Consider the following 18,060-nt stretch of genomic DNA (forward strand, 5'->3'; position numbering starts at 1 on the left):
GGGAGGGCCAGGGGGAGACACCCACTTCCTTGGCGTGTGTGAAAGTAGGAAGATGACCAAGAAGAAAGTGGTTAGAAGCGGCCCCCCTCCCTCCCCCCCCCCCCACCACTGCCCAGGGTCATTCTGATCTGCATTTCATTCCCATCTGCATTTCCTAGGTCCTGGCCGCCTACTCCCATTTGAAAACAGTTTTTCTAACTCGACCTTCTCCGCCTCCCAGATCAGAAAGCAGAGGCCCAAAGAGGCACAGTTTCTTGTTGGCGAAAGCAGCAGGTATTAAGCACACTTCAGTAAAACTTCGCAGGGGTGCACAGATTAAATTTGCCTTCCCAAGTCTTTGTATTGATTAATCCTTACCGCAGCTGCTGGCTACATTTCTTGTCGGATCTCTTTCCAGGCTACGTCTGGGTCTAATGGATAAGTTCTAGACTGAGTTTATTCCGCGTCTTGCCACCTCTGTGGAATGTGCTTCAAGTGGAAGAACACCTCTAGACAGATGGTACACTCTGATTTCTTCCCACTGAACAGGGACTGGAGCTCCTGACTCTTGCATAAGCAGGGTTTGGTCACCCTCTAGTGGATAAATGGGAAACGTGGCCATGCTTGCTGAATAGAAATGCTGCTGATAATTGCTTTATAATATTGTAAAGCAGTTATCCTCCAATTAAAAGAAAGAAAAAAAAAGAAAAAATAGATTCTTAAAAATTTAAGATACATACATTTGCCATATGGATGGAAAATTTCTTAAAATCTAATTTTAACTACCTGCCTTGTAACCGGTATGTGATAAAACATAATTATTGATGATTACTAATAGAAACTTGGGCTTTCTTGGTGGCTCCGCTGGTAAAGTATCTGCCTTCAGTGCAGGAGACCCAGGTTCGATCCCTGGGTCAGGAAGATCCCTGGACAAGGGAATGGCAAGCCACTCCAGTATTTTTACCAGGAGAAGTCCATGGACAGAGGAGCCTGGCAGCCTACAGTCCATGGGATCGCAAAGAGTTGGACACGACTGACACAATAGAAACTCAAAAAAAGAGAAGCACTGCTGATCTGTGATGTGGGGGTGACTAAACACAGCTCCACTGGTGTTGGGAGCCATCATCTTGAGGACGGTGTGATTCTTTGATGGTACAGAGAAGAGATACAGGCTTATTGTTCTGTCATCTCCTGTGGCCCAATATATTAATAATCTGATTTATTTGAAACAATGCAGGAAACAAATAAAACAGCAGTATGTGCACGTGTGTATATTTCCTGATACGGAGAGTAAGTGTGATGGTCACAGCAGTGGTCCCCCCCCTTTTAGGCACCAGAGATCAGTTTGGGTCTGATTCGATTGCATTATATTTATTGTATGCTGTATTTCTATTATTATTATATCAGCTCCACCTCAGATCATCAGGCATTAGATATCAGAAGTTGGGGACCGTTGGTCAAGATTGGCTACATTTTTTCTATAAAGGGCCAGATAATAGATGCTTTATGCTTTGTAGCCAAAGACCATGGACCCTGCCGTCATAGCCTTCACTTCAGTTCAGTTCAGTCACTCAGTTGTGTCCAACTCTTTGCGACCCCATGAACTGCAGCACACCAGGCCTCCCTGTCCATCACCAACTCCCGGAGTTTATTCAAACTCAAGTCCATCAAGTCAGTGATGCCATCCAGCCATCTCATCCTCTGTCAACCCCTTCTCCTCCTGCCCCCAATCCCTCCCAGCATCAGGGTCTTTTCCAACGAGTCAACTCTTCGCATGAGGTGGCCAAAGTATTGGAGTTTCAGATTCAGCATCAGTCCTTCCAATGAACACCCAGGACTGATCTCCTTCAGGATGGACTGGTTGGATCTCCGTGCAGTCCAAGGGACTCTCAAGAGTCTTCTCCAACACCACAGTTCAAAAGCATCAGTTCTTCGGCACTCAACTTTCTTCACAGTCCAACTCTCGCATCCATACATGACCACTGGAAAAACCATAGCCTTGACTAGATGAACGTTTGTTGGCAAAGTAATGTCTCTGCTTTTTAATATGCTGTCTAGGTTGGTCATAACTTTCCTTCCAAGAAGTAAGCGTCTTTTAATTTCATGGCTGCAATCATCATTTGCAGTGATTCTGGATCCCATAAAAATAAAGTCTGACACTGTTTCCATTGTATACCTATCTAGTTGCCATGAAGTGATGGGACCAGATGCCATGATCTTAGTTTTCTGAATGTTGAGCTTTAAGCCAACTTTTTCACTCTCCTCTTTCACTTTCATCAAGAGGCTTTTTAGTTCCTCTTCACTTTCTGCCATAAGGGTGGTGTCATCTGCATACCTGAGGTTATTGATATTTCTCCTGGCAATCTTGATTCCAGCTTGTGCTTCTTCCAGCCCAGCGTTTCTCATGATGTAACCTAGAGCCAGACATTCTGGAATGTGAAGTCAAGTGGACCTTAGAAAGCATCACTATGAACAAAGCTAGTGGAGGTGATGGAATTCCGGTTGAGCTATTTCAAATCCTGAAAGATGATGCTGTGAAAGTGCTGCACTCAACATGCTAGCAAATTTGGAAAACTCAGCAGTGGCCACAGGACTGGAAAAGGTCAGTTTTCATTCCAATCTCAAAGAAAGGCAATGCCAAAGAATGCTCAAACTACCACAGAATTGCACTCATCTCACGTGCTAGTAAAGTAATGCTCAAAATTCTCCAAGCCAGGCTTCAACAATACGTGAACCGTGAACTTCCAGATGTTCAAGCTGGTTTTAGAAAAGGCAGAGGAACCAGAGATCAAATTGCCAACATCCTCTGAATCATTGAAAAAGCAAGAGAGTTCCAGAAAAACATCTATTTCTGCTTTATTAACTATGCCAAAGCCTTTGACTGTGTGGATCACAATAAACTCTGGAAAATTCTTAAAGAGATGGGAATACCAGACCACCTGACCTGCCTCTTGAGAAATCTGTATGCAGGTCAGGAAGCAACAGTTAGAACTGGACATGGGACAACAGACTGGTTCCAAATAGGAAAAGGAGTACATCAAGCCTGTATATTGTCACCCTGCTTATTTAACTTATATTGTCATAGCCTTAGATGGTGCTTAAATGAACGAGCACTGGCTACATTTGTGGACTGTACATAACAGGCAGTGGGCTAAGGGTAGCCATGGACCATGGTTATCAACCCCTGTGCAGAAGCAGGAACTGGACTGTGTTCATCTCTCACGTGAGGTAGTCAAGTCCTCAGGGGCAGGCACTCATGCCCTGCTCACTTTTGGACCCTTGAGCACCAGCCCTGCATCTGGCTTGCAGCAGGGATGCTCTGGTGTCAGCCTCTGTTGGGTCTCTGCTGGGTCTCCGTTGCGGCATGCGGGCTTCCTCTAGTTGTGGTGCACAGGCATCTCTCATCGTGGAGCTTGGGCTCTCGCACATGCAGACTGAGTAGTTGTACTGTGAGGGCTTAGTTGCTCCTTGGCATGTGGATCTCAGTTCCTGGACCAGGGATCGAACCTGCGTCCCCTGCATTGGAAGGTGGATTCTTAAGGTGAAGTCCCTGCCTCCTCAGTCTTCAACTGCTTCTGACCATCCAGATGAGGTTGGGACCTTGTGCTTAATGGTCTTGCATCAGCCTAGTTTCCTTGTGTAGAACTTGTTACAGTTCATAGTCAGATATCTGTTGATGGATCTTCTCCAGAGGCAGAAATGTCTGCTTCACTCATCATGACGCCACCAGGGCACACTCAGTGAGCTTTTTGATCGAATGTTGTCACGTGTGTGTGGTATTAAACATAGCAAGAGGAGACCACTCAGCGTGGTCATATTATTCAGTTCTCTCCTTGCAGGACACGTAAGAGTAAATCTACAGGAGCTGGTCTCCAATGCTATTTTGCTGCAAGGAATTAATATGGTAAATGATTTCAAGTCCAATGAGGTATTTCAGAGATGTGCTGAGCTCACCTCCTGGATCAACGCAGCTCTGAGGAGCAAAGGCAGCTGGGAACAGCTGGTACGTTGCTCCCAGGGTAGCCTAGTTCGTCATCAGAAGTCACCTGTCTATTTTGAAGACTGAAAGACAGATGGTAATCATGCTGGTTCCAGGCTAAAGTCAGAAAGAAATCAGCCAGCTGGTAGTGCCTAGAAAAAGCCCTGGCTCATAAGAGATGCTCAGTAGACATTTGAATAAACGAGGCCCTTTGAACTCTCTGCAGCAGAACAGCTGTCACAAGGCTCAGAGGCTTCACAGGCAGGAGAGTCCTCATGGACAAACTTAGTGTCATTTTGCAAAACCTAAGGCATCTGTTTCCTTGGTTTGCAGGACAGAGGGTATGGAAGCTGTGCGTGGGCGAGTACACGCAGAGGGCCAGCCAGGCTCAGTGACAGCCTCAAGAGGTCACCAGGTGGAAGGCCTTCAATTTAAAAAACTTTTCTTCATAGAAAAACACGGATATCTGGTACCATTTGGGGCTGGGAGTGGGGATGGGGCAAGGAATCTTATTCCTCAAGGTAGTAACTGAAGAATCCAGTTCCTTGCATCATCTCTATTGCTTTTTTTTTAAAAAATGTATTTATTTGGCTGTGCTGAGTCTTAGTTGCAGCATGTGGGATCTTTAGTTGTGGCAGGTGGGATCTAAGTCCCTGACCAGGATTCGAACCCAGGCCCCCTGCATTGGGAGCTCAGAGTCTTAGCCACTGGACCACCAGGGACGTCCCATCCCTATTGCTTTCCTCCTCCGTATTATCATTTGTTCAGGTCAGTATCCAATATTTATTATCATCTCTATGTAAGTATCAGAGTCGCATATCAGAGTGAACTCATAACTACAAACAACTCCTGTAGTTTCTTTTGGTTTTTACTGAAGTCAGTAACATGCATAATTTTAAAAAATTTGCTCACTTGTCTTTGTAGCTAATTGCTCTCACATTTGTCCAATAGCCTTTCAGTAAAGTCTCCCACAAGCCAGTCCCGTCAGATAATCAGAGTTCTCATTTTTCACTTGGACAGATTTCTCCTGGGAATCTCCCTTCACCTTGAAACTCTTTCTACCTTTCTGTTGGGCTGAATGTCTTGTTCCCTGGATCCCTTATCTTCCTCTTTCTTGGCTTCCTCCCTCACTTGGGGTGGAGCAAGTTCCCCAATAGTCTCACCAGGTGAAAAAGTAGGGAAAATAGCATTCAGCATGGTGCTGACGGCCGTCATCATGCCTGTCTTTCGAGTCACTTGGCTCCATTCTGACCTGGTTACTGTCTGTGCCTGGGGTGCCTATCATGTCTAGATTTCCCCTCCTCTGGGAGCTTACCAGAGTTCTGTTGGCTTACTCTTTTGTTCCTCTTTTAGAGTTCATGCCCTCATTTGTTGGGTCATATCCTTCAGTAGATTCCTGAGAAAGAATGTGTGGAAGGTGGTTTTTTTTAGACATTGCGTATCTGGAGGAAAAAAAAAAGCCTCTGCCTCTTGCTCTTCATTGGTAATTTTCCTGGGTCATTTCTGGGTTAGAAATCACTTTCCTATCTGAAACCGTTTGTCATTATTTTCTAACATCCTGTCTGCTTTTGGAAAAGGTGAAAAGCCATTCTGATTTCTGATCCTTGGTGAGTCTTTGGTCGTTTGAAGCATCTTCTCTTTGCACCTGAGGTTCTAAGATTTCATGCTGAGCCTCAGTGGAGTCTGTGTTCATCCACTGTGCTGGGTACTCAGGGGGGCCCCTTCTAGGTGGACATTCATCCAAGCTCAGAAAAATATGTTACTTTTGTCTCCTTTCCTATTCATCTCATTCTGATGAAAGTTTTAAAAGCCTTTGGCAAAGGAACAAAATTAGATTCTTGTGTTCATTTTGACATCTCTTCTCCCCAAACCTGAAATACACGCCAAAGCTATAGGAGTTGGCACTAGCATAGCATTGCCAGGTGGACGCAATAGGGCTTTGCTGGTGGCTCAGTGGGAAAGAACCTGCCTGCCGATGCAGGAGACACAGGATATGCAGGTTCCATCCCTGGGTCGAGAAGATCCCCTGGAGGAGAAGATGGCAACATGCTTCAGTATTCTCGCCAGGAGAATCCCATGGAAAGAGGAGCCTGGCAGGCTAAGGTCCTTAGTGTCGCAAAGAGTTGGACACGACTGAGCACCTGAGCACAGCTCATAGCAGTCAGTACAGATGCGTGGAACAGAATAAAGGTTTCAGACACTGACCCAGTATGTGAGACGTCACCAGTGTGCGATAACAGATCACCTGACCATTTGCGAGAAGGAAACTTGGACCTTCTTCACCCCATCTGTAGAACTCAGTTCTAGTTTGTTTGAAGATTAAGCAAACACACAAAGCTCTCAGAAAATATCAGAGAATATTTTTGTAATATTGGTCCTGAAGAAGCCCTTCCTAAGCACGTAGGAATAAAAGAAGGCTCAGAGAGTGACCTATTAATTGTGTAAAAATTTTAAACTCCCATGTGATTGAAGACTGAAGTTTAAGAAAAAAACTGGATGGGAAAAGATTGCTGCAAGTGTTGGTGGTTACCATTCCTGTTATGTAAAGATTTCTACAGATCAGTAAGGACGTGATTTTGTAAAAAAAATATCCGTAAATCAGAACGGGAAGTGGCTAATAAGCCTTTGATGCTCTTCCATCCTCACAACTGATCAGGAAAATACAGACTAAAATAAGAATGGTTCTTAGTGTGCGGTCCCTGGACCAGCAGCACCGTCTGGGAATTTGTTGGAAACACAGATTCTCAGGTCCCTTCCTAGATCTGCTCCTGATCACAAACTCTGGCAATGGAGCCTCTTCACCTGAGGGTTAATGACCCTTTCAGGCAGTTCTCTGGTGCTGTGAAAACACAGTGGTCAGTGTCATGGATGAAACTCTCGTTGCTGAGTGAGAGAAACCAAACATGGAAGCGTGGATGATAAGATTCCATGTCTTTGAAGTCCCAGACCACGGATGATAGAAGCCAGGGGCCTTGCTCCCGTCGGAGGAAGGAAGAAGTTAACTAGGAGTGAGGATGGAGCCCCCAGGTGCTCTGTTTCTTGAGATGGGTGCTGGTGACAGAGGTTAGTCCGGTTTGTGAAAATCCACTGAGCTGTTCACTTAGGATTTATGCACTTTCCTCTGCCCTGTACTTCAGCCAAGCAGTGAAAGGCAAAATGAGATCTCATTCACTCTTTTTTAAAATCAGGTTTTTAATCATTTAAGACCTGGGCATTTAATGAGGTTGGAAAGAAAGAGCAGGCATGCTCTGATGAGAAGATGAGTTAGCACAAGATTTTTGATGACTAATTTGACAGTACCTCCAAAGCTTAAAATAGCCTAGAAATTGCATTTCTAAGACTGTTATTCAGGAATTCAGGTTTGCAGGGGTGTATACATTCTATCGGAGAAGGCAATGGCGCCCCACTCCAGTACTCTTGCCTGGAAAATCCCATGGATGGAGAGAACCTGGTAGGCTGCACTCCATGGGGTCACTAAGAGTCAGACACGACTAAGCAGCTTCACTTTCACTTTTCACTTTCATGCATTGGAGAAGGCAATGGCAGCCCACTCCAGTGTTCTTGCCTGGAGAATCCCATGGACAGGGGAGCCTGGTGGGCTGCCGTCTATGGGGTCGCACAGAGTCAGACATGACTGAAGCAACTTAGCAGCAGCAGCAGCAGCATACATTCTATAAGAATGTTCCCTGGACATGTTTTGTAGAAGCATAAAGGTGACAAGTTAAATTTTTCTCCATAGGGAACAGGTCCCATTAATTATGGAAAACTGGACAGCTGTTAGAATCGAAATAGATCTGGACGAAGGGCCTCCTTGGTACGGCTGACCGAAAGACAGAAGTTATAGGCACCCTGTACCGAGTGGTCCATATTTTCAAAGGAAAGAGAAAAGAATTGGCAGGTGGTAATGATAGTGATAAATGCAAGCGAAAGAAGTTAAGAAGGGTAGACATAAAATTTTTATGTTGGTTTCTCTTGAGAATTTACAACTGGTAGCTGGGGGTTATAACTTCTTTTTATGCTTTATATATGCTTTATCTACTGCCATGTTTATTTTTGCCTGCATTTATCACTTTCAAAAGTTTTTTTTAGGTCTCAGATTTACCATTCCAAAAAAAGTATTAGCCTAAAATAATGCTTGTCAGTGAAAAACAAACACAATTTTTGAAGTCTAAGCAAATAAAGATGTAGAGTTTGTCTTAAATACACACACACACACACACACACACACACACACACCACACACCACACACACACACACACACACACACACACACACCCAGGAGATGAGTGGTTTTGTAGAGTGGTTTTCATCAGCGTTGGTTATAGTGAGAGATGAAAGTTGCTTCCGGGTGTATTTCAGTTGCCCAAGAAATTCACTTGGGTAGGAATTTTCTTGAAGACAATTTTCAAGAAAACTGTCTTTTCTTGACAGTTCTTTTCCTGTGTTGCTGATGAGATATTGGGTCAAATATTCCTACTCTTTGATAACTCACTTAGAGATACCACCCTTGTCTGTAAAAGATGACCACTGCTAGCATGCTAGAGCATCTCTGGACAGTGGACTCCACTTGCTTTTAGTAATGAAAAGCATTTTCATATCCAGCGTCAAGAGCTCTTAGTTAAGCCCATGTAGCTGGATATGAGCTTACCCTGGCAACTCTCAAACCCTTGCATGCTCCTGGAGAGATACCAGCCCCATTAGCAGTGGCTCCTCCCATGGTTATTTCCTGGGTGAATCCTCCACAAAGGACCCTTCCCACCCCTTCAGTTTGAATCAAGAAGCCCTTGATGTTATTTCAGATCCTGCCATGCCAGATGACATGTGCTGCCTGTCCTATTGATACAATGGAATGTCACATCTGTGTGTGTAGGTTATCTGTCAGTTATGATGAATTCTGGACCATAACCCCAGGGGTGGGAGTCTTGACACTTTCTGGAATTTTATCCTGTTTGATACTTCTTTGCTTTCAATAAATTCCTTTGCCACAGGTGTGAGCCCCAAAGTACATAAACGCTTCTTTGGATTCACATAGGACATCAGGCAGATAGAAGAACCTCAGCTTTCAGCTCCAAGGAGGGAAAGTAGCAGTGTTGAGAGTCTGGACTCTGCTCCCCAGTGCAGACATCCAGACTTTGACAGGGAGGTGGGCTTGTCTCCATGAGCACTTTCATAGGTCCCCCAGAAACCTGTCTTAGTGATGCTCACTCAGTGATGCTCCCAGGAAGTCTTCCTTCTTAAAGCAGGGCCTGAACTCTTCCCCTGGACCATCCACTTCTAATCCCATCCCAAGGTCCCAGGCTCGCTCCAATGGGCTAGATTGTAACCTGAGCCCAGATCAGCCCTGTTAACCTGTTCCTGTATTTCATCTTTTCAGCTGAGGAGGTAACACCCTAATCCACTGGGGAGTTTTTCCAGAGATCCGGGTGTAATTCCACTTTATCGTAATCTAATCCTTCAAATCCGTGAAGGTCCTGACTCCTTCTGAAATTTGCCTTCAGTCATTCACTTCCCAGTACTCACCAGCATCTTAGTCTTAAACACATCGTTGCCTTCTTCCACTTGGATTATTACAACAGTCTCTGAATTTGTCTCTCCACCCCACAAGCCAGCCACCTACATACCCGTTCTTGCCATGCAGCCAAAGTGATCTTAACAAAAACTTAACCTGTTCATATCATTGTCTTGCTCAAAACCCTCCCTTAGCCCTTAGCATAAAGTCCAAAGTCCTTAGGTGTCCTGGCACACAGAATCTGACCGTCGCCAAGCCTTCCAACATCTTGTACCCATGTCCTAACATTCTCCACTTTTCTACAGGCTCTAGAAGGCCCTTCCCCTGCAGCTCTCTGCTCACATCATGCCCTCTGCCTGGGACAGCATCCGCCCAGCCGTCTTCGTAGCTCTAAGTGGGTCTTCAGACTCTTCCTCAGCATAGCCCCCTCTGATTCTTTCCTTTCCTGCCCACAAGCTCATGGCCCCCTGTTAGAGACTCTGGTCCCACCCTTCATTTCCTTCATAGCATATGTTCACAATTGTGACTGTTCGTGTATCTCCCCTCACGAGATTCTTAAGCGGTGCATGAGCAGGTCTGCTTGGTTTCTGCCTGGCTCCGTGCTCGGGGCCCATGAGCAGGAAGCCTGGCCCGTGGTAGGTGCTCAGGTGTCAAGGCTGAATGACCAGAGTGATCAGAGTCCATTTTGTGTCACATCCCATGGAGAGAGCTGAGACAGGAAGGAAACTGCTTGCTCTGAGTCATAGCAGCCAGCGCCTGTCCCAGACACCTGATGCTGTCTCCTGGAGATAGGGTTTAGATGCCAACTTGCCTGTGACTCAGGAATGCAGTCTTCCCGGGCCCTGGAAGGTGCTGGGTGGGAGACAGACACTTCGTTGTGGCCTCCCTCCTTGAGAACCAGAAATCCCCACAGCATCCTTCCTTCACTCAGTGCTGACATGACAGAGCTTGGGCCTGGTCCTACCCAGCAGCAGCGGTGAAGTCGGGAGACTGTTGCTGGAATAAACCTACAGCTTGTTTCTTGTTCCCTTGACGGGTGTCGGGAACAGATTCCAGCCACAGATGTGTGTTGTTTTGTCCCTCTTTATTAGCGCTAACATTTGTTGATTCATTCATTCATTCATGCATGCATGCATGCATGCATGCATGCCGCACCATGAGACTTGCGGGCTCTTAGTTCCCTGACCAAGGATTGAGCCCAGGCCCTCACAGTGAGAGTGCCGAGTCCTAACCACTGAACTGCCAGGGAATTCCAGGGTTGGCATTTAAAAATCAAGATTATCAGCACATACAAACTTGAGTTTCTGTGTTTTCCTGGGGGCAGGCGGGGAGAAAGAGCGAGAAAACCAGCCCACAGCAACTGGCCGGAGCTGGGCAGAGACGAGGCATGGGCTTCCTGCTTGCCCTGGTCTCTGCCCAGCCTGCCCTGTTCATTCATTTTCCCTTTCTGGTGTTCGTGGGAATGTGAGTTTGCCCCCAGTCACATTTGTTGCATGTATCCATATGTATGCATGAAACTGGTAGTTGACACTTTGCCTGATTGTTTTTTCTCTCTGTCTCCACTTCCTCCCCCTCCTTCATTTTCTCTCCCATCTCCCTTTTCCTTCCCACTGCCTCTCCCGTTTGACAGGTTCTGGGACTGCTGGTATGGACGCTCATCGCTGGAACGGAGTACTTCCGGGTCCCTGCCTTTGGCTGGGTCATGTTCGTAGCTGTGTTTTACTGGGTCCTCACCGTCTTCTTCCTCATCATCTACCTAACGATGACCTACACCAGGATCCCCCAGGTGCCCTGGACCACGGTGGTAAGCCAACCATGAGTATTCTTCTGCCCGTTGCCCCTGAGATGGGATGGAGTTTAGTCCTCCAATCAATTTGTGATCGTCTCTATGCCAGTAAAGCAGAGGGCAGAGCCGGGGAGAGCCCCGCACTGGTGTTTTACACCTGAGTGTGGAGCATCGTGCGGGAAGGTCCAGGAATTCCTTTTAGGCAAAGTAGCAAAGCGGTCCTCAGAAGACTGAGCCAAGAGAAGCTCTGTTCTCTTGTGTAACCTCTTGTTTTATTAATTCTCAGTCAACAGTGACAGCTGGATACCGCTTTGTCAGGGCACAGCCGCAGTAGATCTTTTATCCTTCCAGCCCCTTCTGATGCCGTGGCTTTAACTCTTTGGGCAGCAGAGTTCTTTGATATTGAGATGCAAAGAGTTAGAATGAAAAATGAAAAGCACTGTTAGGACAACTAGGTGTGCTCATATTTGGGAGCAGGAGTAGTCAAAAGTGACTGGATTGTGGTCCTGACTCCATGCGGGATGCAGGATAACAAAGGGAAACAAAGTCCGGAGATGCGGGCCGTGGATGGCTAAGAAAACGTATAGATTACAGAACCTTAGTCTGCTTGGACGCCGGAACAATACCCTAGACCTTCAGTGACAGAAATTTCGTTCCGTCTAGGCTAGACGTCTAGGATCAGGTGTCAGTAGAGTTGGTTTCTGGTGAGAACTCTCTTCCTGGCTTGCAGATGCCTGCCAGTCTTGCTGTGTCCTCACATGGCAGAAAGAGAAGAGAGGATGTGAACTCCCTTTCATTTCTTAGAAGGGTGCTCACCCTCTCAAATGGACCTCACCCTCATGACCTCCTGTGACCCTAAATACCTCAAAGGCCCCTTAACCAAATACTATCGCATTGAGGGTTAGGGCTTCAGCATATGAATTCGGGGGGGGGGAAATTGGGTGGGCATAATATTCTGCCCACCCATGTCACACCCATCTCACATGCAAAGTGCATTCATTCCATCTCAACGTCCCTAAAACTCACTCCAGCATCAACTAAAATCTAGGTCCAAAGTCTCCTTTAAGGGACTTCCCTGGTTCTCCAGTGGTTAAGACTTTATACTACCAGTGCAGGGAGCATGAGTTTGATCCCCTGATCAGGGAATTAAGATCCCTCATGCGGCACGTAAAAGTAAATAAAACAAAAAATAAAGATAAATCAGACAGGTGTTAATCCTGCTTAAAAAACAAACAAAAACCTACCCCCAAACCAAAGTCTACTTTAAATATTATCTGTGTCAGATATGGGTGAGACTTGAGGTACAGTTCACGCTGAGGCAAAATTCCTCTCCAGCTAAGAACCTGTGAAACCAGGCAAGTTGAGTGCTTCCAAAATACAGCGGCAGGACAGATACTCCCGTTTCAAAAGGGAGAAATAGGAAAGAAGGAAGGGGTGACAGGTCTCCAGCAAGCCCAGAAAGTTACAAGGCAAATTCCATCTGATCTTAAGGCTCCATAATGATCCTTTTTGGTTCAGTGCGCTATCTTCTGGATCCATCAGGAGAGCACAGTAACCCCAGTGCCTCTGCAGGGTGACCTCCCCCTGTGACACTGGGTGGGGACATGCCAGATCACAGAAACCAGAGAAGTAGCCCCACCCTTTGAAACTGAGCAGTGGGCCCGTGACAGGAGTGCCAGCCCCGATGATCTCTGAATCGCCTTTCTTTTTGTGAAAGATAAAGCTGTCACAGGCATATAGTTCTGTGGTTCTGTCCTGCAGAATCCAAGACGTTCAGCACCCCTCCTTCATTCTGGCCTATTTCCATCCCCTTCTGTTCAAACTGGCAGTGTTTCTACTGGTATAATCCCTTACTTATTCATGGCTTCTACTGAGATTATTATTCAATTGCTAAGTCGTGTCCAACTTTTTGTGACCCCATGGGCTGCAGCACACCAGGCTTCCCTGTCCTTCACCATCTGCCAGAGTTTGCTCAAACTCATGTCCATTGAGTCAGCGATGCCATCCAACCATCTCATCCTCTGTTGCCCCCTTCTCCTCCTGCCTGCAGTCTTTCCCAGCATCAGGGTCTTTCCCAGTGAGTCCGTTCTTTGCATCAGGTGGCCAAAGTATTTGGAACGTCAGCTTCAGCATCAGCCCTTCCAATGAATATTCAGGGTTGATTTCTTTTAGGATTGACTGGTTTGATCTACTTGCTCTCCAAGGGACTCTTAAGAGTGTTCTCCAACACCACAGTTCAAAAGCATCAGCTTTTCAGCACTCAATCTTTATGGTCCAGCTCTCACATCCATATATGACTATAGCTTTTACTATGTGGACCTTTGTTGGCAAAATAATGTGTCTGCTTTTTAACACGCTGTCTAGGTTGGTCATAGTTTTTCTTGTTACAGCCACACTCTAATTCTAGTTCCAAAATCTGTACCCAACTCTCTGCCCCAAATTCTGTATTCATCAGGGGTTCTCTAGAGAAATAGAAGTAATAGAATGTTTATCTATATAAAAAGATTTGCTCTAAGAATCAGCTCATGGGCTTATGGAGCCTAAGACATCCCGAGACTGCAGACAGCAAGCTGGAGGCCCAGGAGACCTAACAGGCCTGAGAACCAGGAGAGCTGCTTCTGTAAGTTCTAATCCAAGAGCTAGCAGGCTTGAGACCCAAGAGGACCTGAAGTTTCAGTTGAAGTCCAAAAGCAGGAACAAAGACTGGTGGTCCCAGCTCAAGGCTGTCTGGCAGGAGTTCCCTCTTAGTCACAGCAAGGCCAGCCTTTTTTTGTAGTCAGACCTTTACTGACTAGGTGAGGCCCACCCATACTGGGAAGGGCAATCTGCTTTACCCAGTCAGTCTGCTGATTCAGACATCGATCTTATCTAAAAACACCTTGATACACATCCAGAATAGTGTACCAGCATAAGTTAACATGTCAGATTAATCATTCCAGCACTCTGTGATACATACCAGCGTGGGGGGATGTACCAAGTGGGATGCCCACGTTTGTATTTGGGGAAGCAGTTTGACTGACTCCCATCTGTTTACCCAAAAACAAAAGTGAGGATTCCCCATAAAGACCTTCAGGAACCCGGTCCAGTTTCTGAGAGTTAAATCCATAGTGGTTCCACACAGGCCTGGGGCAGTGGAGGCAGACCTATTGGAACTGGCCCCCTGCTTCCCAGGCAGGCGCAGGAAGGACGGCCTCGTCTGGATGAGGGAGTCATGGAAGGCTGGCACCCCGAAGTTGTGGCACAGGGGATCCAGGTGAGGGGCAGTCACAGTGAGTTGGGGAAATGTAAGGAAAGCTGTTTTGGAGGAAGAAGAGTCCTGAACTAGGTCTTGAGGGAAATGCTTGAGTGCTGGGAAGAAGATGAGCCTGGAAGAGGTAACACGGGAGGCAGTGGTCCAGACGTGGGGATGGGCAGGACCCTGACTTCCGCCTCTGCCCAAGTCTTGGTTTCGAGCCGATGCTCTGGACCAGAGGCTGGCAGACTTTCTCTGTCGCAGTCGTTCAGCTGCGCTTATCATGGGAGAGCCGCCTTAGACACTTAGCAAGTGCACAAGTATGACTGTGCTCCAGCAAAACTTTTTACATAACGACTGGCAGGTCTGGAGGTCCAGTGGTTAAGACTCAGTGCTCCCAATGCAGGGGGAACGAGTTCGATCCCTGATTGGGGAGCTAAGATCCCCACATGTTGTGAGCGGTGCAGGCAAAAAAGTAAAAAACAAAAAAACTGGTAGACTGAGTTTCTCTGGCCTTTTCACACATGGGTGAGCAGCCCTGAGAGGGAGGCGATGGTCTTTCTTGATGCAACAAAGGGATTAAACGCTTCTGAAGGGACTCCAAGTCTCGTTCTGCTGACTGCTAGTCAGGATTCTTTATCTTGCTGACCTTCAGCCTACAGCATCTGTTAGTTTCTTTCTCTCCGCCAAGCCTAAGATTCCTTCATTGATCTATTACATTAAAAATTTAAAACATTGCCTGTAATGTTACTTTTTTTTTCTTTACTTGTTTAACAATGCTTCCTTCTGAAACTCCCTAGTTTTAAAATGCTCTGATTTGCATTTTCAGAATTTGTCATCATGAGGCATGTCCCCATTCTACCATAAGGAAGCTGAGGTTTGAAGCTTCCTGACTTTGCTTACATTCACACACAGCTGGGCCCATGTCTCTCGACTTTCACCCAGCAGTTTTTTCCTGCCATCATCCTGCTTTGGGTGTTTCTCTGCATGAGAAGTAATTAGAACCCTGGCCAGCAGCCAGGAGACCCCTTTGCATCAGGAGTTGCATGCTTACACATGCGAGGAGACCAGAAGGTCAGATGAATGAGTGTAAACTCAAAGAGTATAGAATCCTTGCCACCCAGACCCACAGACTTAAACACCTGCAGAATAGTCTTCAACTAGAAATAGGCTGTGTTTCGTCTTCTGTTGTTGGCTTTTTCTCCCTCCCTGGAGAATCCAGAAATCTGGGTTTCTATTTCAGCTCCCCCATTTCGAAGATGTTTGCAGCCAAATTTTGAAAATTTCATGTACTGCCAGTGGATGCTAATAAAGATTAGGTGTGTCTGTCTTCTAGTTGGGATATTTTATTTGCTGCTTTCATTGAGGAGCCCTTTTGCAAACCCTTATGCCTGTGTGAATGGAGGAAGTAGCATGCACCAGGGACCCCCTAGGCACCAAGGAGCCGCCTTCTCATTAGCCTTGTCCACTGCGTTCTTCCTGCATCCACATGAGCACCTTGCCAAGTGCGATTCTAGCTGCTTCTGGGGTCTGGGGGTGCCCAGACCTTCCCAGGCTCCCTAAACACTCTGCACCTCTGCTTCCCAGGGTCTGTGGTTTAACGGCAGTGCCTTCGCCTTATACCTCTCAGCCGCTATTGTGGACGCATCTTCCGTCTCCCCGGAGAGAGACAGTCACAACTTCAACAGCTGGGCGGCTTCGTCGGTGAGTGAGCCTGTCATCCCGGGGGTCTCCTCCTCTCCGAGGCCGGCTGCGGATCAGAGGGCAGAGGACAGAGTTGCCTGCAGGACTTCCCAGGTGGCTCAGCAGTCAAGAAACTGCCTGTCAGGGCAGGACGTGAAGGAGTCGCGGGTTTGATCCCCGGGTTGGGAAGATCTCCTGGAGAGGGGAATGGCAACCCACTCCCCAGTATAATGGCAACCCAGCATTGTAGCCTGGAGAATCCCATGGACAGAGGAGCCTTGTGGGCTGCAGTCCATGGAGTCACAAAGAGTCAGACACTACTGAGTGACTGAGGACAGCACATTTGTAGGGAAAGCATCACCTTCCAGGGGACCTTCTTGGCAACGAACTTCTGCTTTGCATATCACGGGGCCTCCGATGGCCTGGAGCATGAAGAAGCTGGAATAGTGCACTGGAGTGAAAGCCGGACTCTGGAACAAAATAAATATTTGTGGGAGAGAAAACATTTGAGGCATTCTAAGAATAATTCTGCTGCCTACAGCATCAGTTGTGGGGTGGGATAGAAGATGAGCACTCTAGGATTCTGTTTAAGTAGAAATTGTTGTTTACGCCCCAACTATGCCTGGAGGGATAAACCCTAGCGGAGGTTCCTTCCAGGGACTGTGATGGACCATGAGGGGTGTGGGATGAGAGGCTTCTGCTTTTTAATTCATGTACTTCTGTACTGTTGGCATTTTTGAATCGTGTGTATTTTTCAAATTTAAAAAACGAATTTTTCAAGTTGCTCTGAGATTGGCCTTAAAATATTTCACCAGCATCAGAAGTGTTAGGGGGAGTGGGCAGTTACACAGGAAGGCCAGCAGGATGATGTTAAAGCTCATGGGTGATACATGGGTGTTTATTGTGCCAGCGCTTTAAACTTACATTTCAAAATCTCTGCATGCATGCATACCAAGTTGCTTCATTCATGTCTGACTCTTTGCGACCCCATCGACTGTAGCCCACCAGGCTCCCCTGTTCATGGGATTCTGCAGGTAAGGATGGAGCGGGTGCTTTACCCTATTTGAAGGTAAACAGCATGAGTCCACATGAGATTAAAAATCACGGTCTGTTGTAGTTAACGCACACAGCAAGAGTTAGCTGGGCAGTTGCAAACTATTATAGGATGGATAAACAGCCAGGTCCTACTGCATAGCACAGAGAACTATATTCAACACCCTGTGATAAACCATAATGGAAAATAATATGAGAAAGAATATATATCTATATCTATATATAGAGAGGTATATATAGGCTTCCCAGGCAGCGCTAGTGGTAAAGAACCCTCCTGCCATGGCAGGAGATATAAGAGACACGGGTTCGATCTCTGGGTTGGGAAGATCCCCTGGAGGAGGGCAGGGGGTTGGTGTAAAACTACAGGCTTCCCAGATAGTCCCAAGGAAGAAAAACAGCACAAATCCATTCCAGAAGGAAGGTAATTGAACCAATAAAGCAGTTTTAGATGAGAAAACTTGGAGTCAAGGGGTGCTGTAAGTACATTATTCAACGGAAGTAAAGTGATGACTTTTGCTAATTAGGATGCATCCTAAACCTTCTTTCTATTGTGTTTTGTTTTCTCCAGTTCTTCGCCTTCCTGGTTACCATCTGCTATGCTGGAAACACTTATTTCAGTTTTATAGCTTGGAGATCCAGGACCATACAGTGATTCACCATTTTGAAAATTAAAAGGGGGGAAAAAAAGGAAGACTCACTGTAAACAAACAAACAAAAAACAAACCTGTAGGTATAATGTATATTTCCAGAGATTTGTATTTAACTAATGTTTTTATATACTTAGTTAAATTTGCTCACACTGGTTTGTTACAATTAAACTGGATACTTATCTGCTGTA

At 46.3% G+C, this 18,060-nt stretch overlaps 1 protein-coding gene across 1 annotated transcript in view; it reads left to right on the plus strand.

Annotated features, from left to right (window-relative positions):
• Positions 1-18,060, plus strand: part of CMTM8 (CKLF like MARVEL transmembrane domain containing 8) — a 92,260-nt gene extending 74,200 nt beyond the window's left edge. The window contains exons 2-4 of the mRNA XM_065935230.1: positions 11,099-11,272; positions 16,074-16,190; positions 17,791-18,060. Of these exons, the coding sequence (XP_065791302.1) occupies positions 11,099-11,272; positions 16,074-16,190; positions 17,791-17,874 (375 nt within the window). The 3' untranslated portion in view covers positions 17,875-18,060. The remainder of the gene's footprint in view (positions 1-11,098; positions 11,273-16,073; positions 16,191-17,790) is intronic.

Source organism: Muntiacus reevesi, chromosome 4 (genome assembly GCF_963930625.1).
Source record: "Muntiacus reevesi chromosome 4, mMunRee1.1, whole genome shotgun sequence".
Classification (NCBI taxonomy): Eukaryota; Metazoa; Chordata; class Mammalia; order Artiodactyla; family Cervidae; genus Muntiacus; species Muntiacus reevesi.